We start from the raw sequence: 27,347 nt of genomic DNA, 5'->3' as shown, positions 1-27,347 counted from the left end.
AGAAGGTCAAGGAGTTTCCCCGACAATGTGTTCTGTAAGCTCCTCTAGGGCCAAGAATTACACTTACAAAGTTAAATGCCATTGAAAAATGGCTCAACCATGAAAGTGACAAGAAAAACACTGTTAACCTAACCTAATTTGTTAATTTCACTCACTTTCTACCCCAAATTGCATTGAATGAAGCCTGACAAGTTAGCTATTTTCATTTTTGTGTGCAGACTTAATAGAGCAACAGTGTTTATGCAGCAAAATTTGTAGATCACAAATATTGATTTTGGTGCCATGGCCATTTCAGGTAAATTGTTTGAACGATATGACTATGATGAATATCTGAAATAAAAAGCTAGCGGGGGGAAAATGCTGACCTACAGTATCCAATTCCATTTCCTAGCTGGAAAGTAGCATATGAATCAACCTTGATCATTCTTTCCAAAAGCACAAATCAATAGAGAAGATTTTTACCCTTTAATAAAAATTCAGGTATGTTTATGTGTTTTGTTACTGTGTTAATTCCTGAAATGCAACGCAACAAGATTTTAAAACTGTTGAGGAACTGCCTTACTATTAATTATCTACACTACTAAAGGGGTGGGGAAGCTGTGTCCCCCCCCAGATCTTGTTGGACTCCACCTCCCATCAGTCCTGGCCAGCAAGGTCAATAGCCAGGGGTTATGGGAGTTGTAGTCCAGCAACATCTCAAGGGCCACAGGTTAATCCTGTACTATTCTATTCAGAAACCTTTGAAGAACTGTGCATAATGTTTGTAAAACGAAAGTGTTTAAAAGAACATGTGCCAATACTATGGAAATCTGTTTTTTCAAATGAGGCGTGCAAAAGGTTATTTTAACCTTTCTCGTCATGTTATTTCACCTTCTATGCTTGTAGTTAAAACACACTGCTTTCTAAAATCGATTTATCTTTCAAATTTCTTATCCTTCCATGCTTTTGATGAAATTATTTGCACCCTTTTTACTAACACAAAGGAAGGTCAGACTCTAGCAGTCACAAAGAGTTTTTAAAAAGAACAGGATTTCATTAATGTTCAAGTGTTTATGGAAAATGTAAAGGAACTGCAGTACAAAGGTGATCTGCCTGTAGCTGATAGTATTCCTTTCCCATACTCTGATAACTTGGAGATGAAAACTAGTTTGAGGGAAAGGCAACACAGGTTCTGACTACTATGACTTGTAAAGGACAGCTGAAATGGAATAACAAAATGTCATGAGTATGAACATGTATAGACATTAACAGTAATAATTGACCATGGACTATAAACATTAATGTGTTATACAGCATTAACATTTCCTAGGTTTAATTTTGAAAATCTATTATAGCATTTCTTTCAAAGGAAAATGTGCTCATCTTGTAAGTAGTTTTTAAGTAGATGAATGAGCCCCTGTAATTATGTCGGATACAAAAAACTGCAGTGTACATTCTGAAAGCCAGCATTACTATATGCATGCATGGCTACTGTACATAAAATGCCAGGTATTTGTAAGCACTTTATGCAATAATGTAGTGATCATCAATCACTGCCCCTGCCTCTGCCTCTGTTGCGCGCGCGCTCTCTCTCTCTCTCTCTCTCTCTCTCTCTCTCTCTCTCACACACACACACACACACACACACAGACATAGAAATAATACACTTTTATTAAAGGCTTAGGTAATATTAATAGCTTTCACTTCAGTAAGCTTTAGATCAGATAGTAGGGGAATTCACACTGCTTACAAGATTTGGTCCAGCCCCCACTTCTGTGCTCTGAACAAGAGCAAAATTCAATCCAAAGTGCTTTGGAAGCTGTCCAATTCTGCTTGGAGTTTGAATCTTGACTTGGAAAATGAAACTCATGCCTTCCGCATTATGGAAAAATTCTTTTGACAGAAATGGATGAAATGTGCAAGCAAAGTAGAGGCCCCCCCACTTCTGAGTGGATAATGTCTGCCAAACTACATTTGCCAAACTAAAAAATGTTTACAGATTTTTGTGCTGAGCGTCTTTAATTCCTCCCCCCCAAAAGGATTATATTATTGGCAGAATTGGATGGAAATGGCTTGCATGGTAGCACCTTTGGAAAGATGAACACACATGTTTTGGGCAATGAAAGAGTTAAGCAATCAAAAACTACAATCAAGAGGTCCAGAGATATTAGTGTTGTGCACCTTTAAAGTGGATTTTAAAGTGGGGGGTGAGATAACTAAAAGGCAAATGCTTCAATTCTCGTGGTTTTTTTATGAACAGCAATGTTATTATTAAAACGTCATACATTGTAAAGGAAACGTCAGAACAGTGGAGCCAGAGACATATGATTTAAAAAATAACTTGAGCCTTGTGTTCTGCTCAGTTCACACCAAAACTCACAGAAACAAAGTGCAACACTGATTTGACAGGAGAGGATGTGTGGAAATAAGACACAGAGACCATGTCCAGCAGTTTTCAATCAAGCACAACCAGCAGAACTAGCAAAGACCACAGACAAGAGAACAAGGTGATACACATTGTTTCAACATCTCTTCCCCAAAGCGCAGTGTGTAGAGAGCTCTGGTAAAAGCATGCCATTTAATTAGAAGCTTAGATCTATCAGTTATGAATATCCCCCTCTAACCATGGCATTTTATTTATATGGCAAATCTAACAAGAAATGTTTGAATTTTTGCAAATCCACTATTTGCAGCATTTTTAAAACATCTGAACCTCTGAAGCACCACAAAAAGGTCCCCACTTCACTTTGGAGAGATTCTACCAGGACAATTAAGCCCCAAGCCCGAAATCTGTCTGAAGTAATTCCACTTTCATTTTTGATACAAGATTTGTCAGACCCTATTGCATGTCCCAATCAGACAGTTCCTCTGTACATTATCCATGGGGAAACACAATGTGATAAAACTAATGGAGACTAAATGGCCATTAAGGCATTAGCAGCATACATCTGAAGCCCACAACAAAATGTGGAAGCATATTCCATAAGAGGAGTGCTTCTGTGTACACCTCCAACCTGCAACAGAGCTTTGTAGTTCTGTTCAGGTTAAATATTAAAATTATCAATATGTGCACTTAAAAAATAAAAACAGAAAATTAAAACCAAAAACAAACAAACACGTCAACAGTCATGTTTGGATACATTTGCTCAAACAAACATGCTGAAAAAAGCACAGCAAAGGCACCTGTCTGATATCAGTAGGCAAGGAGGTCCAAAGTACAGGTACTGCTATACTGAAAGATTGATATTTTACAACTGCAAAACAAGTAACATGAGACAGATCAAAGTGGTCAAGTGGGCATATTTGGGGCAAGGTGAGACATCAGGTGAGGGTTGAGTTTCAGGAGTGGAGGGGATAAGGGATAAGGAACAGGCCTCACACACAAAAACCTTCTCCTACTATGAAATATAGTATTAGAGGGCTGGTAACCCAAATCTTATTATTTTACAGCTATACAGCAAGGGTGGGGCAGAATGCATTTACGGAGATGCAAAATATATCCATCAACCATAACCCCCAGTTATGAGAGGCTTCAGAAACAGGGCTGGCTTTTCTGTGCAGCAGGGTAAAGCAACTTGGAAAGGAATTGGTGTGTGAATTTTGCAGCAAGACTTTTAAATGTGTGTGGCTCTAGCCGTACAAGGGGTGCATGTCATTTGGGCTCTAGATGAGGCAGCAAAATGCCTCGAGCAAGCACTGTTGAGCAGGTACATCCCTGTGTTCCTCTGCTCTCAGTTTTCTTTTCAATAGGTTATTTTCACCTGACACATGACACTCTTGTGTCTTAAACTGCTCTCAGCTACAGACTTACTCGATAGCCTTATTCACACATTATTCCAAACTGTGTAGAGTTAATGCATGGAGATGACGCCAGGGCTGCACACAGTGCTCCCACCTGCTGCATCATCTTCCCAAATGGAAAGATCTCTAAGCAGAATCTAAGTGTATCCTCCTGCACTTAGAAGCCTCCCCATGATCCGGAACCTACATGTGGCACACATACTGCCACAGCAGGACTCACTTTACCTTAGCAATTAAGGAAGTGCACTAAACAAGGAAGCTGCCTTTGCAAATGACTTTAGAAGAGGTTGAAGCAAATCAGCATGCTTCTACTATTCCTGCAATATGTGCTAATATAAAAGGAAGCTGGAGGTGTTTCAAATTACCTCTTACTTTCCCTTGAAAGGAGTGATTCCTTTGCCTACAAGTATGTCCTGACACTGAATTCTAAATATGTAGGTAAAAATTTGACATGCTCATCCCCCGAGGACGGGTATGCTCAAGAACAGAGAACGGTCCACACTATCACATGCATTCCTTACATGATAATTTAGTAGGAACATAGCACTGGATGCTGATTGCATATATCTTCTGCTGTACATGGAACCAGCTACTTTGCATGCTTCGACTGTAGCACCTTATTTTCTGGCAAAGTGGAGTATGCTTCTGAAAGCAGCAGTATTAAATGAAATCTCTCCATTTATGGCATGCAACACCTTACAAAAATTAACCATATACAAAAATCATTAAAATGCTTCATTGTTGGCCATATATGGTCATGTTCGATTCCACTTCTCTTCTCTGCCCCCAACTCCTTCTGCAGAAAACTGCAGCTACTTAAATGTTCAATACAAAGTGCTTTTTAGAATTCATTAAATTGCCGTCCTTTCTGTGTACCATCTACTTTCCTTTAATTCAACGTGATTGCATGTAACAATAATAATTTACTCTACATGGGGTCACTAAGTGACATGGATACCTGTAGTCTTTCAAATCTGGTTCCTCTTTTTCTGAATTAATTATGACTGAAGTGTTTGCTTTTATGGGTTTCCAATTATGCCATTTTATATACCGTCTTTTTTATTTGTTTTGTTCTGCATTTTGCACTTTAAAAACGTTCAATAAATATAATCCATATTTCAAAAGAAAGAAAAGATGGATCTGGACTCTTCAACAAAAGAATCACTCAGATTTACCTATGGTATATACTATTCTGCAATTGGTAGAATGATTAGGACTCTAAGTACATGGAAGAAAAGAAGTATAAATAAAAGTTCTACCAGCCAATAACACAGGAGGTACTGAATTCCTGAGATTATTGTCCAGTACTATTATTCTTATTGTAACCACTGCATTATGGCACATTTCTTTTTGTTCTCTCACCCCCTTTACTCAACAAAAGCTGCAAAAATATAGTTTGTATTGTAGCATTTACCTTCCTCACAGTTTTCGCCTTTGTAGCCAACAGAGCAGACGCAGTTCCCTTCAATGCAAGAACCGTGGCCCCCGCATGAAGGATCAATACACTGGCTTATTGGTACATCACACTCTGGCCCTTTCCAGCCACTGTAGCACAAACAGGCTCCTTTGGTGTATTGTCCATTGCCACTGCACAGAACTGGGCACGCAGCTGGAAAATTGAATTAGAGAAAAAAAGGTAACAGCATGTCATGCATATATATCCACATACTGACTGTGTACAAGGCTATGGGTAAGACTATACTCATAAGCAACAGACTTCAAATTGTGATTTAATGGAAAATGCAAGTCATGCTGCTCTGATTGATCTTTGAGAACCTATAGATCTATGAGAGATGCAAATAACTTTTACTGAACAACCTATACTTGATGAAAAGAGACCCCAACTTTGGGGTCTGAATTTCATTTTATTTCAACAGTGGATATAATTTCAATAAATAGGTTCACTTTCTCATTTTGCACAATTTATAATCTGAAATCTATTACTTAATAAATCTCTGTATCAAGCAGCACACAACTGTGGATATTGAATATTACAGCATTATCTTTGCATATGAAAGAAAAATAATTTCCATGCATTTTATAGTCACAACTATAAAAGCAATAGACAATTAAGGTATACAGCATCAAATACAATAGGGCATTAAAACATCCTTAATCAAAAAAACACAATAAAATAAACAAGTTTAAAAACCAAGAATAGAGATAGTATTATTAAGGATGAACATTGTTTGACACGGTAGTAACATCTAAACGAAGGAACCTTTCGGACTAGCTGGGCTCTAAGTCAAAATAATAACATGAAAGATACATTATAATAATGTATTATTATAATGTGAGATCCAGGGAAGATGCTGTGGCAATGGCTTTACATGCTGTCTTGACTAATTTGGCGAAGCAAGGGAACTATGCGAGACTGTTATTTGTAGATTTTAGTTCTGCATTTAATACTATTTTTCCGCATTGATTGGTGCCCAAACTATTAGACCTGGGACTTCCACCATGTTTGTGCAGGTGGATATTAGATTTTCTATCAAACCATTCCCAATGGGTCAGGATGGGTTCCCACATCTCTGCAGATCTCATCATGAATACGGGGACGCCACAGGGGTGCGTGTTGAGCCCGCTTTTATATACGCTCTATACAACTGACTGTGCCCCCAAATACCCCAGTAATAAGATCATTAAGTTTGCAGATGATACAACAGTGGTTGGTTTAATCATGGCTGGAGAGGAGGAGGTGGCCTATTAGAAGGAAGTTGAGCAGTTGGGGGAGTGGTGCAGGAGAAACAACTTACTCCTTAATTTAAAGAAAACAAAAGAAATTATTGTGGACTTTAGGAAATGCCACTTATTATTGAGGGGAAGTGCGTGGAACAGGTCTCGGTGTTTCGATTTCTGGGAATAGAGTTGAGAGATGACCTAACCTGGGGAGAAAACAGCAAAGACCTGGTGAAGAGAGCACAGCAGAGGTTATATTTTCTGAGAATCCTCTGGAAAAACAATCGCTCAAAGGACCTGTTGATGGCATTTTACCATTGTACTGTGGAGAGTGTATTAACTTATGGTCTGTGTGTGTGGTTTGGGAGCTGCATGGTCAGGAAAAAAACAATGCTGTCCAGGGTTGTAAAGACTGCGGAGTCAATAACTGGGTGCACTCTTCCCACCTTGGATCAAATCTATGCTGCCAGGTGCCGCAAGAAAGCTGCAGAGATAGCGCAGGATAGTGCGCACCCCGGAAATGATCTCTTTCAGCTTCTGCCTTCTGGAAGAAGGTACAGGGTTATAAAGACTAGGACTAGCCGCCTGAGAAACAGTTTCTACCCAAATGCAATTTTGGTTTTAAACGCAGTGTAACAGGTCTCTATGGGAGTATATTGTATTTAAAAATGGGGTATCAGAGTTATTAGGGGGCTAACCAGGTTGGGATAGCTGGGATAGCAGGCTTGTTGGGTTTTGAATGTTTTATGTAGATTTTTCAATTTCGTTGTTCTGTATGGGACGACAATAACGATTATCGTATTGTAAACATCCTTAACGCAAATAACTGAAATGTTATAGAAAACTGTAATTACTCCTTACATTTTAGCCGTTCAAAAGCATGAAGACCTGAATATGTGCATATTAACATGAAGGTATACTTATGTTATGGGACGTGGGTGGCGCTGTGGTCTAAACCACAGAGCCTAGGGCTTGCCGATCAGAAGGTCGGCGATTTGAATCCCTGCAATGGGGTGAGCTCCCGTTGCTCGGTCCTAGCTCCTGCCCACCTAGCAGTTTGAAAGCATGTCAAAGTGCAAGTAGATAAATAGGTACCACTCCGGCAGGAAAGTAAACGGTGTTTCTGTGCGCTGCTCTGGGTCGCCAGAAGCGGCTTAGTCATGCTGGCCACATGACCCGGAAGCTGTATGCCGGCTCCCTCGGCCAATAAAGCGAGATGAGCGCTGCAACCCCAGCGTCGTCTGCCACTGGACCTAACAGCCAGGGGTCCCTTTACCTTTTTATACTTATGTTATATAGTTATGTATATATTTATAGAAAGGTCATTTTTAAAAATCAAATAATGACTGTAAGCTATTACTATTTTAGGTATTAGCTATTTCTATTAATGTCAATATGTGTTTATAAGTGCTGTGTGAGGCTGCTCCAAGAATAGAAAGTCTCAGTGCATTTCTCATATCCTGTCTAACCCTCCTCTCTCAGCTCAATCAACGAATGCATGCATAGACGTCCTGTCCCATTCTTTGTAACCACCTGGTGTGCTTAGGAATTATGCTCACAGAAGGAGCGGACTGAACTCATTTGTTTTCAAGGGATTCTAAGAAGAAGATTATTGATACCCACTTAATTAGTTAATTAGTTTACATCATATTTATTTTGAAATGAATGGAATGTAAAATAGATATATGTAAAATTTGTGGCTAATGATGTATATAATGTAATGTGTGTTGTTGTGTATCGGTATGTAAGTTTATGTTGATTGTTGAATGAAGTTCTTTTTAAGAAAGGAAATATCATGCTGATGTTACATAACACAATACATACAAAACAGTACATACATACATGTGCACAAAGAAAAAATGTAGAGGCTTCACAGTAGAAAGCATTTACTGGCTTCTGATTCATAGTTATGTCACAAACCACATGAATTTTCGTTTCTGACACTGCCCAACATGATTTTTTTAAAAAAATCTATTTAATTAGACCAAAGCAATAAATTGCAGGTTATTTCTCATTATGATGACGCAGAAAATGGTGGGATCCCCGCCCAAGTCATGGTCATTATGTTTCCTGAATAACACTCAGGAAAGCTCAGGTTTGTGCTTCTGCAGCTCACTCCCTCTGTCAGGGCAGTCCAACTGTTATTCATAGCTCAACTATCTGTTCATTTCACTCTCCGTTATGAAAGCAATGGAAAATGTATGCATGTGGGGAAAGTTCCACAAGAACTTTCTAACACTTAACATGTATCTCCTCCTCCTTATCACTTGGAACATTCTCCACTCTAGCACGGTCACTATGAGAAAGGCTCTCCACATTCATTCATTCATTCATTCATTCAACCCTTCTTCCTGCAGGAGCCCAAGGCAATGAAGACCATAACAATATAATCTACACCAGGCGTCAGCAAACTTTTTCAGCAGGGGGCCGGTCGACTGTCCCTCAGACCTTGTGGGGGGGCTGGACTACATTTTGAAGGGGGGGAAATGAATGAATTCCTATGCCCCACAAATAACCCAGAGATGCATTTTAAATAAAAGCATACATTCTACTCATGTAAAAACACTAAAGCCCCCGGGCCTTAGTTTGCCTACCCATTATCTACACTATAAAACTTTTTTTAAAAAAACCCTAAAACAAAGCAGTAACAGCTGCTAAAATTTCAGTGGACATCCCTATCTCAAAGGCATTCTGTGTGGCAGCTGCTGTCATGTTTTCAAAAGCTGTCACGTGAAGACTCCTTACTGCGGCTTAAACACAGAGCTGTAATATGTAATTCTGAGCTATGCTGCAGCAAAGAAGGGGGAGCTAATCCTGTGTAGAAAAGGCAAGTCCCAGTGCAGGGCCCTGCAGTCTGCTCCCTCAGCACAAGCACTCACAGGAGCAGGCTGAAGCTTTATGGACTGGGCTGTATTAGACAGTATGGTGGAAATCCTGTCTTTTATTATTTCAGAAGTAAATGACAATTTAAGACAGAAGTTCATTATTCCACAGACCACTGGGAAGTATGCTGTAGACAGATGTGCAATGAATTTATTACCAGTGCTCTTCAAGCTGACCCTGTGAGAATCCTTCCTCAAGAGGATAATTAATTCTGCATCTGTAATAACTCAAGCCAAAATGTTCTTTTTAGCAGAAATTAAACTGCTGCTGCTGTGATATTGTATATGTTTTCCCCAATGAGAAAGATGGATGGTGGTTCACTAGGGTCTAAGCTGAAAACTACAAACTTATTCCATATCTAATTTTACTCTAACCTGGAAAAAAACTTCAGTTGTGAACAAAATGCTTCACAAACAGGCAATCTATTTTACTTTCCAAGCAATGAGCAGGAAGTGAAGATGTTGGGTTTTCTTATCTGTCAGAATTATATAATCTTATTTAACCCTTCAATCTTGAAACCCAGCACAGTCTTCAGAATGTATGTTTTAAAAGAGGGGGATTTCAATATTTTCCCAAAACCATTTCAACTATTTTCCCTCTTTCATTCCCATCCTCATTCAGGACATTTCCAACAGAAAAACCCCTCTTTCCAACTCTTTTTTTCTATTTCTGTTCTCACATGGCCAGCCCCCCATACTAACAATTCCTGTCTCCTTAGTTTAACTCAATGTGTTTCCTAATCCCAGTTTTCTCTCTTTCACCACCAAATTCTCAGGCTAACTTCCCTTAAGATCTGCATACCTGCTATCTAGGAAAGATAAGGTAAAGGTAGCCCTGCCCGTACGGGCCAGTCGTGTCCGACTCTAGGGTTGTGCGCCCATCTCACTTAAGAGGCCGGGGGCCAGCGCTGTCTGGAGACACTTCTGGGTCACGTGGCCAGCGTGATGAAGCTGCTCTGGCGAGCCTGCACCAGCGCAGCACACAGAAACACTGTTTACCTTCCCGCTATAAAGCGGTACCTATTAATCTACTTGCACTTAAGGGTGCTTTCAAACTGCTAGGTGGGCAGGAGCTGGGACCGAAAGACGGGAGCTCACCCCGCCGCGGGGATTCAAACTGCCAACCATTCGATCGGCAAGCCCTAGGCGCTAAGGTTTTACCCACAACGCCACCCGCGTCCACATCTAGGAAAGATAAGACTAACTAAATTGCATGTTTTGTTTGGCACCAGCAAGTATAGATTCCCTGCTGACACTAAACTTTCAAGGACAAAAATACTCCTTTAGTTCCAAGCAGAGCTGCAGCCAATATGACTGGTTGTTCAAAGCATTCATGTTGACAATGCATAGCTGAATGTTGAATTTAGAAGCAGAGGAGTTTCTTGAGTGGGTGGCTGTCCAGTTGGTTGAGACCAGGAGACACTGTCTGTTTTCTTGAATCATGCTCGTCTAGCTTCCATCCAAATGAAGCTTAGGTTCAAAATTTGTCATCATGATCTGGTTGCTGCTACAAAAGCTTTTTCTTCTGAGGGTGGGTTCCATTTACATAATGTTTGGAAATATCAGCTATATAGGTTTGTTATTTTCTGAATTTTGAAATATTATGAAAAAATAGTTTACATTGCTTTTCAATTTTTAAATACTAATTTAAAAGACAAATATAAAAATGTATTGTTTTTGTGTGAAGTCACTGCAGGGTAGTACTTCTCTAGTAGTAATTGCATTTTAAACAGACTTCAGATAGGGATAGAGGCTGTTATCCTGTTTTATTGTTAAGTGGCCTTTAAAATGTGGTCACATTGGTATTGTAGGTGCACAATACCATTTTTACCACACAAACTGACCTTCTCAGGAGTCGTTGATCACCATAAATAAGACTGACACCATCTAGCAAAAAAGGATTCCCAATTATGGATGATACTCACTCAGGCATACTTTGGGAAATTCTCAAACAGAAATGCAACCTTTAATGATATATTTTTATTCTATCTTACAACTTACTTCTTCTTTCATTGTAAGTAAAACTATGGGCACCGATTTGCCATTTGTGGTATAGATAACAGAAAACCAGGTAAGGCTTACAAAGCTTTATATTACTTTACATTCAGTACTCTTGGTTTTAAAAACTGCAAGAGAAACAGATACAGAGACACAAATGTATGACCATTCTCCTAATGAGAACTGTGGTAATAATTTAAATTTCTTATTCCAGTGCTATCAAACTACACATTAACAGGCAAAAAAAGAGAATCATAGAAGGACAAAAAAATCATCAGGTGTGTCAAATTCCTGACATTCAGAAGCCATGTGGGGAAAGCAGCACACGCTGACTTAAGCACTAAAGTATAGATGCTTTAATTAATCCGGGGTGAATTTAATTGCTTTAGTTAAGTGGAAATCGGGTTAAAAATGATGCAGAGCATGCTGGGGTGTGTTAAAAACATGACATATGAGTTGGATGAATCGATAAATTAAAAGTGCACAGATGTTTTAATTAAACCCAGAGAAGTTAACCAAGATCACTAGAGACTTTTAAGCCCATGATTAATTCAATTCATTTTAAATACCTGTAGAGATATGAGGCTGCCTCCATTTTGAGAGTTATAAAAGTTCTCAATCAATAAGCACTTAAGCTGCTTGGGTAAAAAAAAGCCTTTAAGAATAACAGAAGGCAGATCACTGGGTTCAAGACTTGCTAGTACCAGCAGCTATGAGCAACTGGAAAGGATGAAAAAGAGGAGCAAAGACATAAGAATGTAAGAGCCTGGTGGATCAGACCAATGGCCCATTCAATCTGGTATTGTGTTCTTACAGTGGCCAACCAGATGCCTGTGGGAAACCCATAAGCAGGACCTGAGCACAAGAGCACTCTTCCCTCCTTTGGTTTCCAGCAACTGGTATTCAGAAGCATTACTGCCTCCAACCATGGAGGTGGAACACAGCCATCATGGTAGTATTCACTGATAGCCTTATCCACCAAGATTTTGCCTATTCCTCTTTTAAAATCATCCAAGCTAGTGGCCATCACTGCCTCCTATGGGACTGAGTTCCATAATTTAACTATGAGCTGCAAGAAGAAGCAACACCCCCCACCCTATCCTGAATCTTCAGTGGATATCCACAAGTTGTAGTGCTATGAAAGAGGAAGGAAAACGTTTCTCTGTACTATTTCTCCATGACATGTATAATTTTATACACTTCTATCTTGTCACCTTTAAACTGACAAGTCCCAAATTCTGTAACCTTTTCATATACAGGAAATGTCCCAACCCCTTGATCAATTTGGATGTCCTTTTCTAACTCTCAAATAACCTTTCTGAAGTGAGGCAACCAGAACTGTACACAAAATCCAAATGCAGTCACAAATTTAGAGAAGTGTGGAGCAATTAGATTCGGATACTGACTCAGGAAGGAAACATTTGAGGACTCCTGTACAGTGGGCAGGAGCTCATAGAGGGGAAGGATCTGGAAGCGTAGATGTAACAAAATGGGAAGACACCATGATGGGATTGAAATGGCTACAACTTTATTGATTACGGAGGCAATTTGGTTTTGGCATAGGCACTGGGTATGTATCCTGAATCAGCCAACCCGATTACTGGCTGATAGCTCAGTAAAGATTGATCCAGGGGTTAAGGATCCCCCTATGATGCAGATTGAATTGGGCGATCCCACCAGGTTGTCATTTGGGGTGTTCTATGGCCCATCAGTCCCTGTCTGGAATTTCTAACAGAACCCTACCCCTGGACCCTTTACCTGCATGCCCTGAATTTTGATCCAAGATCCAGAGGTGGGGCACCCCCTAGCTTTTGACCAAAGGATCCAATCCAATGCTTCTTTCAAGCAAAGTTGTGATAGTAGCTATGAGGAAGGTAGAACCCCAAGACAAGCCCAATTTGTCTGCAGGCAAATTCTGCCCTGGCCCCGAATATGGCAGCAGAGTAATTTCATAACAAGGCCACACACATGTTCTGCCTACTGTCCTCCAGGCAGAGCCAGAACATACTGGGTAGTTGGTCGGCATGACCAATTCTGGTCTGTGCTGTCTGACCACAACGCAGCTGAATTTTATGCCTTTGTTGTGGACCTGACAGAAGACTGGCTCTGTAAGGTCTGCGACCAAAGCACCGTGCCCCCCTCCCCCGAGCATGATTGGTCAATTTGAATTTGATGTTTTTGGCAGCCAATCCTGCCAACCCCCATGGGTGAAACTGACTGTGACGACAGGAGGCCGTGCAAGACAGTCTCCCTCCAGCCATGCAGGGCTGTACCTGCTACCACCGCGTGGATATGATTAGCAGTGGACAGAAGCAGACAGGGCAGTGGACAGAAATCTTGAATGACTTGAGGCACAACTATCTGTTGGAGCTCCTCTACCCAAACCAACCTTTCCAGACTTTACAGTCAGTAGAGGAGACCTTCTTGTTGTCCCACCAACAATGGTTGGGTTAGGTGAGGACTCAAGGGAGGGCCTTTTCAGCAGTCACATACTAGTGTGGAATTCCCTTCCATTGGAGACATAGATGACCACATTAATAATGAGCTTCTACTGCATAATCAAAATGTACCTTCACACCTAGGCTTATTGTGAAATCTAGCTCATGGAATAGTATTATACCATAGTAGTTGAATTGCAGTATTTTTGTTACATTGATTTTATGATACTATTATTTGCTTTATGGTGAAAATGTTATATTATTTTAACTGATGAATTTTACTTGGAATCAAATAAAGCTCCTGGAGAATATATGATTCCACCTGAGTTCTATAAGGAATACATTGTGAAAATGTTACATTATTTTAAATGATGAATTTTACTTGGAATCAAATAAAGCTCTTGGAGAATATATGATTCCACCTGAGTTCTATAAGGAATACATAGAATGGTGGGTGCTTCTCCTGGCTGGGTTATTTAATCATATAATGTATATTGACTAACTGTCTTAAGTTATCTCTGTGCATGTAGGGAATTTTCCTGCTTTCTAGTTGCTGGACATCTTGCATGGACTAGGAGCCTACAGATGGGTGGAGGGCCCATCACATATGGTGTATTGGGCCCAGAAAATCCCATTAGTACTGTGAAGAAATCACATTTTAAAATGTATTTACAGGGACAAGCCGCTTAACAATCTATGATCCGGCTTTCCAACCCAGCTTTCTTTCTTCTCCTCTCCACCAACCCACTCTGTATGGTCAAGGGAACACCAGAACAGTGTGTCAGGATTGTTCCATCTAGCAAGCTTGCACTGACAGAATGATCAGAAGAGCGCAACATTGAACTCCTTCCCATAGTTATCACACTGTTATTAATTAAATGGGTCCATGCAATGAATATGCATACCAAATTTACAAACCCCTATGTTGCTAACCATGGGCCTAGCAAAGGGGAGGCGGGGGGCAGCTGCCCCCATAAATAAAATAAATTTAAGTATTAAGTAAATTTAAAAAATACTTAACTGAGGTTCTGCCCCCCAACATGAAGCCTGTCCCCCCCAACATGAAGCCTGTCCCCCCCAACATAAATCCTGACTATGCCCATGTTGCTAACAATGGTTTAATGCCCCTGTTGATTACATTACTTCTCCTTCTGACACAGACTTTGTAAATGCTGTGAATGCTCTATGGATAATGAGTAAAAGGAACCTAACGAGATGGTAGATTTGTAGATATTGAGCCTTTCCCGATTAAAAAAAAACAACTGCATGAGAAGTGATCAACAATGATTAAAGTTTCATTAGTCTTATTTAAGAAAGGGAAATGTATGCCTGCTACCATTATGACAACTCCTCGATTTCTCTCAAGGTAATAGTTTCACAGGCAAGTTCCAAACAGCATGACTGCAATGCACATTTTTGTTATTTGCATATGTGAGAGCCCCTGCTTTGCCTACAAGCTGCTGAGCAACTAAATATTTGGAGAATGCCAACATACTTTCACCAATGTCTAATTAAAGACAATGTCTGTGTTTTCTAATAGTAACATTGTTTGGCCTTCAGTGACAGATGTGGACCAGCAGGAGTTGTCATTTCCAGTAGTTAGTATCTACTTACTTACCCACTAATTTGAAATTTACCTTGTCAAATTCCTATACAGGAGGTCACAAGAATTCATGTAACATAGGGAGTGGATATGGCATGAGTACTCAGCTTGTCAGAGGTGGTAATCAAACAGTAAGCATTTAAACATGAAAATGGATGTTCTATGTTTAATGTTTAATTATTTTAAACAAAACAAAATGGAAGGCTATTAATGAAATTTACAAAAACAACTACAACAACAACCTACCCTTATATTGATACTTATTGAAATAGGACCATTCTTTGCCAGCAGTCAAAAATAAACGAAGTGAAAGCAGTAAAATGATGAAGCCACACAGGGTGGGGGGGGGCAATGCTGACAAAAAAATGAGCTTAAGAAAGCAAAACACTTTTATGGACAGAAAGGGGACGTAATTGTAGCAGGGTGGTGGTAGTACAAAGTAGTTATCTAAAGGTAACAAAAAATCAATTTAAATTATTAAGGTAAAGAAATGGTTTTTATCTTTATTTGCTTAAGCTTATCTGCTTAAATGGTAGTGTAAATGCCACTAACTGGATATTGCTAGTTGTGTCTCACAGCATAGTCTTAAGCACATGTACTGGGGTTTAAGTCCCATTGGGTCTTACTTCTGAATAAACATGTATAGGTCTGCATTGTTAATTTCTCTGAGTGCAAGAATCACATATCTCAGAATCAAATACCGCCCTTTAAGTTAGCTACAATAGCCACAGACCTATTTATATTAATCATTTACGAAAGTAATGCAAGCCTTCAGTTTTCAAGACACGTGCTATGCAATCCTATGCATTTTTACTCAGAAGTAATAGCCACTGTGTCCAATGGGGCTTACTCCCTAGTAAGTGTGTTTGAAATTCCTGTGGACCCCATAGAGAAAGTGTAACTTATTGAAAATGAGTCCAGGGTTGTTGTTGTTGTTTTGTTGTTGTTTTTTTGTTTTTCCTTAAGAGTGATGCAGAAACAAACATGACAACCAACTAAGGAAGATGCAATGGATATCTCAGCAGTAGGTGAATATCATGTAACAATATAACGCATGGAAACCCTTTCACAAGACATATGTTCCCTTGATTTTTCCTTGCTGTGGTTACTTCTCCAATCACATATAAAAATTGCTTCTTTATAGCATTTAAACTGGCTAAGTAATTTAAGAGCTGGCTAAAATGCCTTTTAAAAAATGAAATAAATTTTGCGTGTAGAGACACACAAAGAACATACCTTAAAACATAAATAAATTTCTGAACTTAAAGGATAAATAAAATTCACTTCAAGAGATTAACAGGCAAAGCAAATATTCTTTGCAATGTACAGCATGAAGATAACAAGTATCACTATTATTCTTACTGTTTCTACAGCATAAATAAACAAAAATGAGTTTTACAAAGTAGCATACTGAGACGATTAATCACTGGGATTACATTAGTTTTCTTTTTCACATATATGACAAAATCATACCATTCTGAGTTAAAACTCTCTCTCTCTCTCTCTCTCTCTCTCTCTCTCTCTCTCTCTCTCTCTCTCTCCAGTCACTCTGGTCAACTTAAATAGTCACCTTTTCAACCTAAGCTGTATCCCCAAAATGGGCAGAGTCATTAGATTTCTTCTGTTAAAAGATGACTTATCAACACTTTACTTCTCAAACTGTTATTGCTGTTTGAAAAAAATGTTGTCTTACTATTTCCTAACAAGTTTACTTTCTTCTTTACACTGCTTGACGGATGGTGCAAACATTGTCAGGCATATATCCAACAGATTGTAACAAAAGAGGGATTACAAGAAAACAGGGATCATGTAGCCAGAAGATGTCATCTCAATACTAGCCTTCATGCATGACTAATATGTGGAGCGCAAGCACAGTGAAAGGGGTTGTGGGGCCACACGTTCAGCACTGCACCCAAAAACGTGCTGCTGCTCCTGTCCCTGGGCAATCAGGTTGCTAAATCACATGGGAAGACTCCCCACATAGAGAAGGATCATGCCATATATAATGTGATCCTAAAAATGTGTACAACAGAAATCTCATGGTTAGGCTACAATATATACATTAATAGTATTAATATTAATAGATGCTACTGTATATGCATTAGTAATAATAATAGTAACAACAACAGCAACTTACCTTTCTTTGTGTGTTATATGCTACATATGTGGACAGCCGAACTCTAGTGTTTGTCCCATTGGAATTAACTGGCAGGAAACATCTTTAGGAACCTCTTAAATATACTTAGTAAGTATAATAGCCCTATGCTTTTAAGTCCTAAATGTTGCAGTAACCTAAAAAAGCCTTACACTTGAAAAAACATGCTACAAAATACTTTCTGCAAAATCATAGGATTAAATGCAACAGGCTTTACACCAGTGTGAGAATAAAAGAGATGCCAGTGTCAATGATCTAAACAAACCCGGACTTTATCAATTGTACAATTTAATGTTAATATTTCCTGGGTGTGAGATGGAGATGGAAAGATGCATTTGTAGGATTGGGCTGCTACTCACTCTACATTTGATTCTTTTTTTCTTGTATAGCGTAGCACAGAAATTAAGTCTCGCTTTCAAAAGTCCTACAGGAAAACAGAACTCCAATATGTCTTAGGTAAAATGTTACACAAATCATTTTCACTACAATGACAAATGATTCCTATAGTACAGGATAAAAGACATAATGAGGAATATTTGAAGACAAATATAACACTACCTTTAGCACAATCTGCTCCATGGTAGCCAGGAAAACAGTGACAAATTCCAGACACACATTCGCCATTCCCATGACAATTACGTGGACAGTCCTGCACAGAATCTGAAAGACAGGTGCAATTAATGTGTTAGCCGCTCCCTTTTTAGTCTATGGTGATGTTATTTTTTAATGGTCACACACAATGTACAACAACTGAACTCCATAATCAGAAGTTACCTGAAGAAAGACAAAAATGTTAACACTTCTAAGAAGTATATCTCTTAAGGATTCTTGAATCACAAAGACTGTGTTTAACAGGTGGTTTCTGTAAACTTTTTCCATTTTCTTTTTCTTTGGCAAAGCTGGTGTTTCCGCTACATGGAAAAAACCTATTATATTGCACTTGTAGGCATTAAACAGACCTATTTTCCATATGAGGAAAAGAAGAAGCAGAGAGGTCCCTTCTGTCATATAATGAGTCCAAATTACACAGTCACAGCCAGGGGTCTCTTGCGCTAATGATTAGAACGAGTCATTGTAACTTTGGTAACCGACTGCAATCGTATATTATGAGTCAGAAGGGAGGTTCCTATATAAGATGTGGTTTTTGTTACTGTATGTAGCTTTTGTGTGTGGTAATTGCTGTACCTTGACAATAGATTTGCATGCACAAAGCATGCTAATGTGGCAATTTTTCAACCTGTTTTCCACAGCTTAACGTATTATACTTATGTTTGAGATACTGGAAGCACAAGCATAATACTGCATCAATCTCAATATAGAAATTGTGTTATTATTGCTGTATTTCATGTGAAAATGTTCTTCATTTGCATAAATGTAGGAAAGCATATGTAAAGGACCTCCATGTTTGAAAGCTTGATTTTACAGCTACTTTTGTTTTTATCCACCCTATTAATCAATTACTTTCAAACTTATAACACAATAACCATAATTCTGTCACATGTAAATTATTAGTGCATAAATTTAACAGCGAAAATCTGCAATTTAAAAAGTTATACATTTAGAAAACGCTGAAAGTACAACCCTTCTTTTAACAATGGAATCTTATCATGTCTATTCAGAAAAAAGTCTGAAGAAATTCAATGGGAATTGCAGCTACATACTACATAAGAGTTATTGCTGAGAGTATTTTGTATCTCATCTTAATATGAGGTCATATTTTAGATTACTGCCTCTGGCAATACTTTTCACTTTTCCAAAAGCTATTCATTTCACCCTTCGTGTCATTCCTTGTATTTCTTATATTTAGACTGTGAGTGCTGCTGTTTATGCAGCCAAAATAGCAGGGACAAGATTTGTAGAAGTACTGAAAATATTTAGGGGAAAAACCCATAAGGAGGTACTGTTGGGAGACTCTACAGAAATTCCAGAATTCAGTTTGCTTCCTAGTACTCTGATAGAAAATGTCCGGCCAAAAAAATAGCAATGGAATACAAAATCAGCTACTATATTATCAGGGTTCCAAATCTGTATGGCAGGCTTCCCAGCTATAAGTATTTTCCTAATTTGAGGCTGGTGTGGGGAGCAGGGTCTGCAACAGAGCAAAAGTGTTGAGTCTCCCTGTCCACATGGTTACAATTGTGTGGATCATAACTGAATAGGGCTGAATAAAAGTGCAATGTACTTTATGAACTTATGCCTGTGTGTGTTTACAGACACAAATAATTTATATACTTCTGTAAAATATAAAGAGCAAAAAAAAAGTACTACTGCTATTGTTCAATCTTCTGAAATTATATACCAATTGAAATGACAAAAAGCAAACCATATAGTAAACCAAAAACCATGTAGTAAGACAAAAAATAAACCATGTAGTAAAAAGGGCATTGCCAATAATAATCATCAGCATTTTTGAACATTATTTACAGTACTTGATAGGAATTATATAAACTGGCTGTAAACATTTTCTAGTTCTCTCATGCATTGAATAATATTCCTATATATTCAGATCGTCTGTGTATTTAGTATGAGGATATCTGGTTGACATTGGCATTTTTTCTTCTATTTCATCTGGGTCGAGATTTCAGACCTCTCAATCTATCTCGATGCTGAAAGTTCTCATAATAGATATGTGTCAAAGAACCTCTGAACTGAATAAAAGACTGTTCTTTTCTTCACATTTCAGGCCAATTACTATCATTGCACCATCAAGACTTGTACCTAACTATTACACCTATTACCTTCGACTTTCTCATAAACTGTACTTCATTTCTAGCAACACTTTCAGACCAAGCTATATAGACGAAAATGTAGCAAGCTACCGAACATGCATTACTAGGATATCTTTGGCATGTTGGGCATCTGTGTCTATTGTGGCAAGGTGTATACTGTATATATCTCAATTATGTGTTTGCATGGGGTGTATGGGATCTTAGTGGAGCTGTAGCACCTCTGGTGTTGGACACATCATGCTCCCTCTGGAGTAGTTTGTCTACCTTTACTCCCCATCCTGCATTCAGCTCTCACCTGTGGCTTCTAGAAGCTGTCAGCATGTGACAGTGGACCCACCCCAGGACTGGCTTTGACTGGATGGCTAAACCAGGTGAGGGTAGCCCATGGGTCTTAAACCCTCCATGAGTTTGGGACTTCCCCTGCATGCAAATACAAGCTTCAGTGGACTGAGTGGATGAGACCAACAGTGGGTCCAACAGTCAAGAAGGCAGTCACTACATGTGCTGTAGAGGGAAATGAGGGCCAGATGGGGCTCATCAAACTGGGAAGGTGGCCCATCTAAGAGAAGGAAAACCAAACCTCTGTTGCATTGCAGCCATACTAATTTGTGAGAAAGTCTTCGGGAGGAAAACTAGAAGAAAAATCTGTACCCACTGCCTTGCAGGACATATTCGGGAGAAGAAAGGGCTAAGGAGTAAAGCCTACACAAACCGGAGTGAAGTGTCCATGACAGTAGGATGGCATCTTACTTGCCTCCTTCTGGCAATTCCTGCAGTGAAGACAAATGCATTGCTCTGCTTTCCTTTAAACCACATCAGAAGGCTAAGAAGCAGGGTCTTGTTGCATGGGCAGCCCAGGGCCTCTATATGCACTACCCAGCCTTGCATCCCAGAGAGGTTATTCTGATGCTTACTAAGGCAGTAAAAACAGCGTGGAAGGCAGCAGTTACGAGTTACCAATGTATGCAGCCACAGCAGTCTGCAGCAGTTTGGCTTCACCCCCAGAGGCACACTCCATTGTCTCTTGAGACAGACAGATGCCAACAGTCAAAATGTGTTTGTATGTACACATATGCATATTCTGTTATTACAACCTACTTCTTGGCTATTTCCTGTTTCTGGGAAAATTTATACTGCCAGGAAAGCCCAAACGATCTTTCTTGATAGCAACATTTCTTCAAATTTCTACAGAGAATTTCCATCTAATTTTGTTGATTTTAAACATTATGTATATTGTACTATATATTAAAGACTATCCTTAGTGCAAACAAACTGGAGGACAAATGTTTTCCCTCTGGTCTGCTCCAAAACCGCAGGCCCCCCAACTTGCATGTGATTGGTTGAAAAGCCCACAACCCCTGTGGTCAGTAGGGCTGACTGAAAAGGAAGTTACTCCCACTGTCATGCTGGAACCAGAGGAGGAGCCCTGCCTGGCTGCATTAGGCCCCACCCACAGCTTCCTGCCAAGTAGCAGGTAAGACGGGCCTTAGTGCAATTTATTATTATTATTATTGTTGTTGTTGTTATTTATTAAATTTGTATACTGTCCTATACGCACAGGTCTCAGGGCAATTCACAGGATAAAATCACAATATAAAAACACAAAATACATATTCAACATAAAACAAGAACAACCCAATAACCCTCCCACACCCACCATCACACCCCTCAAAAAAGGAAGTTCTACAATTTTTTCTTATCAGACACTGTAAACTATAACACAAAGAAAAAGCATTAATAATTTATTTGGTCATTGTCACATTGTGTAATATCTGAGGCAGGTCTGTCTTTCCCCCCTTAGATTCAAGCATGATTGCTAAATTTGTATTTATTAAAATCATGCAGTCCCTGACTATACTGAATTCAATAAAGTAAATTTGTTTAAAATTGCACCCTGAACATCTTTTCCACATCTTACAGCCAACCAATCGCAGAGGCCACAGCCAAGGCATACATACCCAAAATAACAGTATTGAAAGACACGACTTCTTTATCCTTTCCATCATTGTAAAAGGCAAGGTGCCAGGACCCCACATCCAAGTACTGAACAAATACAGCTTCATTCTGGACGAGAGTCTGGATGCTCCGGCGCTCTCGTGGAGATTCCACCACACTCCATTTCTCTTTCCCATCCAAACGCTCCATGAAATCATACTATTGGATAGAAGATCAAGGAAAGGCATTTCATTATAAATTTAAATTGGTGGTATTCATATTCTTATTTCTTGTATCCCACCCATCTGCCTGGGTTGCCCCAGCCATTCTGGGTGGCTTCCAACAGAATGCAGTGGTACTCTGGTTGCGGACGGGATCCGTTCCAGAGGTCCGGTCAAATCCTGAGGTTTCTGCAACCTGAGGACCACTTCTGCACACGCGCACACGGCGAAACCCGGTAAAATACTTCCGGGTTTGCCGTGCACACATCCCGAAGTTTACGTAATCAGAACTGTATGCAGTATTCAGAACTGTATGCAGTATTCCAAGTGCGTTCACAACATAGATTTGCATAACAGCATTATTATATTGGCAGTTTTATTTTTTAACCCTTTCCTAATGGTTAGCATTCCTGCATCATCGCTGAGACATTTCTATGCTGGTGTGGTGGTATCAACTAGCTTATCCTGCATGGTATCCTGATAAGCTGGGTAGCTGAGAAATAGCATTGCCTCAGGTCAAATTTAGCACTGGACACTAGCCCTCAACCATTTAGCTCACAAGAGTATTGTAATAAATTAAAAAAATTGTCCGGTAGCACCTTCCAGAACAAACTTAGTTGGTCTCTAAGGTGCTACTGGGCAATTTTTAAATTTATTTTGACTGCTACCTACCCGAATCAAGAGTACTACAAAGCAGCTATATAACCCATTGTTGGGCACATCAACAGGAATTCTAATGGAGACCAATTGCTTAGGATCTCATATGAAACACGTCTGTACCAATAGTCGACATCAAATAAAGGTACCTTCATTTGAATAAACTGTATTAATATGAAACTAATAAAACTAGAAGCAAGCAGAAATATCTGGTCACCAATAATTGTAGGCTGATGATAACATCCAACCCAAATTGTTTGAGGAATGGAGTATGTCCTAAATGAGATGTATAATGCTCTGAACTTAATTGAACAAAACCTGTTCCCTCATCTTGGACATAATTCCACATAGATTGGTACAGACTTCTTTATCATCAATGTGTGAGAATTTTAGAGTATATGGCAGCCTGATAGCCTTTAAAGCCCTTTTATGGATACAGTCTTACGATTTATACACAAACATATCAAATATTGTAATAGTTCCCAATGAAAATGTGTCTTGTTTCAGGAACATTTATCTCTCTAGCTGCTGATAGAGATAGATGGATGTGTCTGAAAGAAAGATGTATGCACTCAATATTAAGTTACCATAACTATGTGTCCCCTAACACTGGCATGCACAAACCAAATAGATTTCTTATAAAAGGATGAGTCATTTGGAAGATGCTTGCCTTGAATCTTTAATATGCCTCCATTATGAAAACTAACCATTGTATTGCAAAGTGAGTTTTGCTAAATGATTCTTAAATCTTTATTTAGTAAAGTATTTATTTTCCAAAAAATGAGGGTCACCCTCCTCTAGAATTGTGGAACTGCTTTCAGTAACAAAATGAAAAGGTTCTCAGAGGTTTTCTTCCAGATGCCAAACATGTGCCTGGTGCTTTGCTCGTAGAAATAGAGGACCCACTAGTGATCCAAATGTAAATCTGGCTAATATTCTTAAGCTTAGTTACCACTGAAATTATAACTCTAGGTGTATGCTGGACTACTTCAGTCCAGACTGAGTGCTCCTCCATACAAAAATCTATTCACATAAGAAACTGCCTATGCAGAATTTCTGATGGTGGTGATGGTTTATGAAGGAGCATGCAATCATGTGAATTCCCACCTACCACCTGAAATGAAACAGCCAAGTCACAGGTTTATCACTTCAGTTACAACTATGTCTTAGGAGAGCACAGTAGAACTAAAAGGTTGAATCCAACATATACATTGGTATGAAAAATAAAAAGCACAAAGGCTTTTTATCAGTCCCTCAGTCTAGCATCTTTGACAAATGTTATTTAAACCTAGCTGTCAAGAGGAGGTTGGGGAGGAAGGAGAGGTTAAAGACACAGTCATTAGCCTTTTGGAAAATATCCTGATTGGGATAACACCCTTGGAAAAACAAAGTTTATTGCTCTTTGGAAGGTTTGCTCACTGAGGGTCAACACAGAACAGTGTAGCAATAAAAGCTGACATTTCTCACTGGCAACATGCTGCTCTGCTTGGATTGTGTTGGCAGACTCTTCTGCCTCCCCTGCGTCTGATACTGATTCTATCTCAGACAGCAGGCAGGCTCAGCAGTTGGTAGGATCGAAGAGGAACAGCACACTGAGGAGCTAAAATGGTTTGAATTGGCTGTAGCTGCAGGGACCTGGTCTCATTCCACAACTAGAAGTGCAACACTATTGTTAAACAGATACGCCATTCGAGTTGACCCACTGAAAATGCCTGTTTAATTTATGTATACAACAGAGCCCTGGGGAAAGGTAACATGCTTGCAGAGTGTCTTGTATATTTTGTTGTCTCTATTCCATGTTTAGTTGTTCATCAGAGCAGTTTACTCAAACAAAAAGGGAAAACCTCGGCTTTCATGACACTAGTAATAAATTAAATAATACCAGTAATAAATAAAGTTTTGGACCAATCAATACTTGCAGAACCTGACCTGTAATCTTACTTAAGTTACCTCTTAACAACATTACACTGTCATGTGAGCAGTTTGCTGAGTACAAAGAAAATTCCTTTAATGTATCCTATGATAACTGGCAATGTTTTGAATTTCTATATGGTTCTTTACACAGAAGTATTATGATGATACTACAAAATGGGGGTGGGGAAGAAGGGATGAGCTACTTTTTGTCATTTGAGGTGCTGCACGAATTATAGCTAACTAATTAAATCAAAGAATATTTTACTGTTAGAGCAAACCAGCCCCAGACAAAAATCCTGTCACATTCTCCCTAAAGCCATGTATAGACAGATAAAAGTGTAAGATGGGGGCCACGTAATGAAAGACAGTGACAGCATTTCTGCTAATCAGGAAGAAATGCTGCAGAATCTACCTACGCAGCAAAGAGGTCTTTGAAAATGTTGAGCACTGACCATTCTAGACATCTCAAAAGAACTATATTTCTTAGGAAAGAATGGATCTGTAAACATAAAGAGCCACCGTATAGAAACAAAAATGTTAAGAGTTATTGTAAAGCAGCTATGGAACCTGTGGCCCTTCAGGTGTTCTTGGACTACAGCTCCCATCACCCTTGAGCATTGCCTATGCTGGCTTAGGCTGATAAGAAGCTAAGTCTAACAAATTTAGCCTGGATAGCTCAGTTGGTGCTGATAACCAAAGGCTGCAGGTTCGATCCCCGTATGGGACAGCTGCATATTCCTGCATTGCAGGAGGTTGGACCATGAGATGATCCTCATGGTCCCCTCCAACTCTATGATTCTATCTGATCCCAACATCTGGAGCACCACAGATCTCCCTACTCCTGTTATAACAAACCTAGCTCCTGTAAACCAATAAAAAGCCCCTTCCTATGCTTTGTGCAAGATTTGTATTTTTTTAAAAAAATAACTCCAAATTGTTATAACAATTCAAAGTAAGGCTGGATAGGATGGGTTGACATCCCACTTCTTTTTCAAACAAAAATATAGCCATGCCACTTCCTTTCAGGTGAACATCAGGCTGAACTGTTCTACTTCCTTTTTTCCTCCCACTTCTAAACCATCCAGCTTCCTCACCTCCCGCCCTCCCCAACATCAGGCATAGGCTTGTTACAAAGAATTTTTCTCTTCACCAGCCTTTTATTTGCAATCTTGTCTATCCTGCTCCTCACAGAGAAGCTGTTGATATAACAGAAGAAAATGCAATTGGATGCAGTGCTTCCTTGGTTTTGAGGTGAAGTTGTCCTTCATGCTCCTATGAAGTGTTGAGTGTTGCATCTTGGAATTATTCAGTTTTGCATTTCCCCCACTTCTTGGAATGTATGCCTTCATGCTGCATTTAATGGGTTCTGTTGTTATTTGTGTTTTTGAAGCATGAAATGCTAATTACAAAAGAATACAATGAGTGAAGCATATTCAGGCAAGGCAAGTTCCTAAGAAGTAGTTTGAACCTTCAAAGAAGAAGCAAAAGAAGTTTTCCCATGGAGATACTGCAAGTCCCATGCAACACCAAAAGTAAAAAAGGAAGAGCATTGTGATCTCTCTTCTTTTGCTGTGTTCTTTGAATCTCTGAAGTGTCTCTAAAGGGTAAGTATTATCTAGAGCTTTCTCTTAGTCAACGGATTCCTTCCCTTTCACTACCTCCCTTTTTCTCCCTTGCTATTTCTACTCCCTGTACTATCATGCAAATGTTCACAGGAAAATTACCTCAGGGCACCTCATACTGTTTCTTTCTATAATGACAAATAAACAATTTTTAACTTTTTAGTGTGGTTACCTTGTAAGAAAGTTTAGCAAAACTTACTATAAAAACTCTTTCTCACCAACATATCCTACGGACGTCTCACCAACATATCCCACAGTCTAAAATGCACTGGGAAATGTCAGTTTGGAATTCAGCACAAACTTGCCACCCGGTCCTTAGCAACTCAGCCGCTAATGACACTCAGCTGAATAATATTGTACCTACAGCTTACCACTAAACATTATTATAGGAACTCTCACTCCTCCTGACAGCCCCTTCACTTGCGGGGGGGGGGGGGGAGGCAAAACGTTTGGCAAATATTTTATAATTTGCCACATGATAGAAACCAATTTGCCTGAGATAGCACTGCATTCTTTTATGTTAAGCTCACAAGCATTGCAAGCCAACATTTATGGAATTTTGCTGTCCCTCTGAAACACTACTCCCTATCCACAGAATTGCAAAACATATTCTGAACAAGTATACAGCTCCATCAGTTTGACTGACTAAACTAGGCTCTTGGAATATTTGCTAAACAGTAATACAGAGAAGTTTCAATCTCATTGGAGCTCTCAGACAGGATCTGAGTCTTCAT

General features: G+C 39.3%; 1 protein-coding gene across 20 annotated transcripts in view; it reads right to left on the bottom strand.

Annotated features, from left to right (window-relative positions):
- Positions 1–27,347, bottom strand: part of TENM2 (teneurin transmembrane protein 2) — a 704,879-nt gene that overhangs the window by 102,968 nt on the left and 574,564 nt on the right. For all 20 annotated transcript variants that reach the window (XM_081899086.1, XM_081899100.1, XM_081899097.1 and 17 more), the window contains 3 exons: positions 22,223–22,418; positions 18,094–18,195; positions 5,195–5,389 (listed from right to left, as the gene is read on the bottom strand). In XM_081899086.1, the coding sequence (XP_081755212.1) occupies positions 5,195–5,389; positions 18,094–18,195; positions 22,223–22,418 (493 nt within the window). The remainder of the gene's footprint in view (positions 1–5,194; positions 5,390–18,093; positions 18,196–22,222; positions 22,419–27,347) is intronic.

The sequence above is a fragment of the Podarcis melisellensis genome (assembly GCF_964234715.1).
Source record: "Podarcis melisellensis genome assembly, chromosome: 2".
Classification (NCBI taxonomy): domain Eukaryota; kingdom Metazoa; phylum Chordata; class Lepidosauria; order Squamata; family Lacertidae; genus Podarcis; species Podarcis melisellensis.
This window is presented reverse-complemented; position numbering and strand designations above follow the sequence as displayed.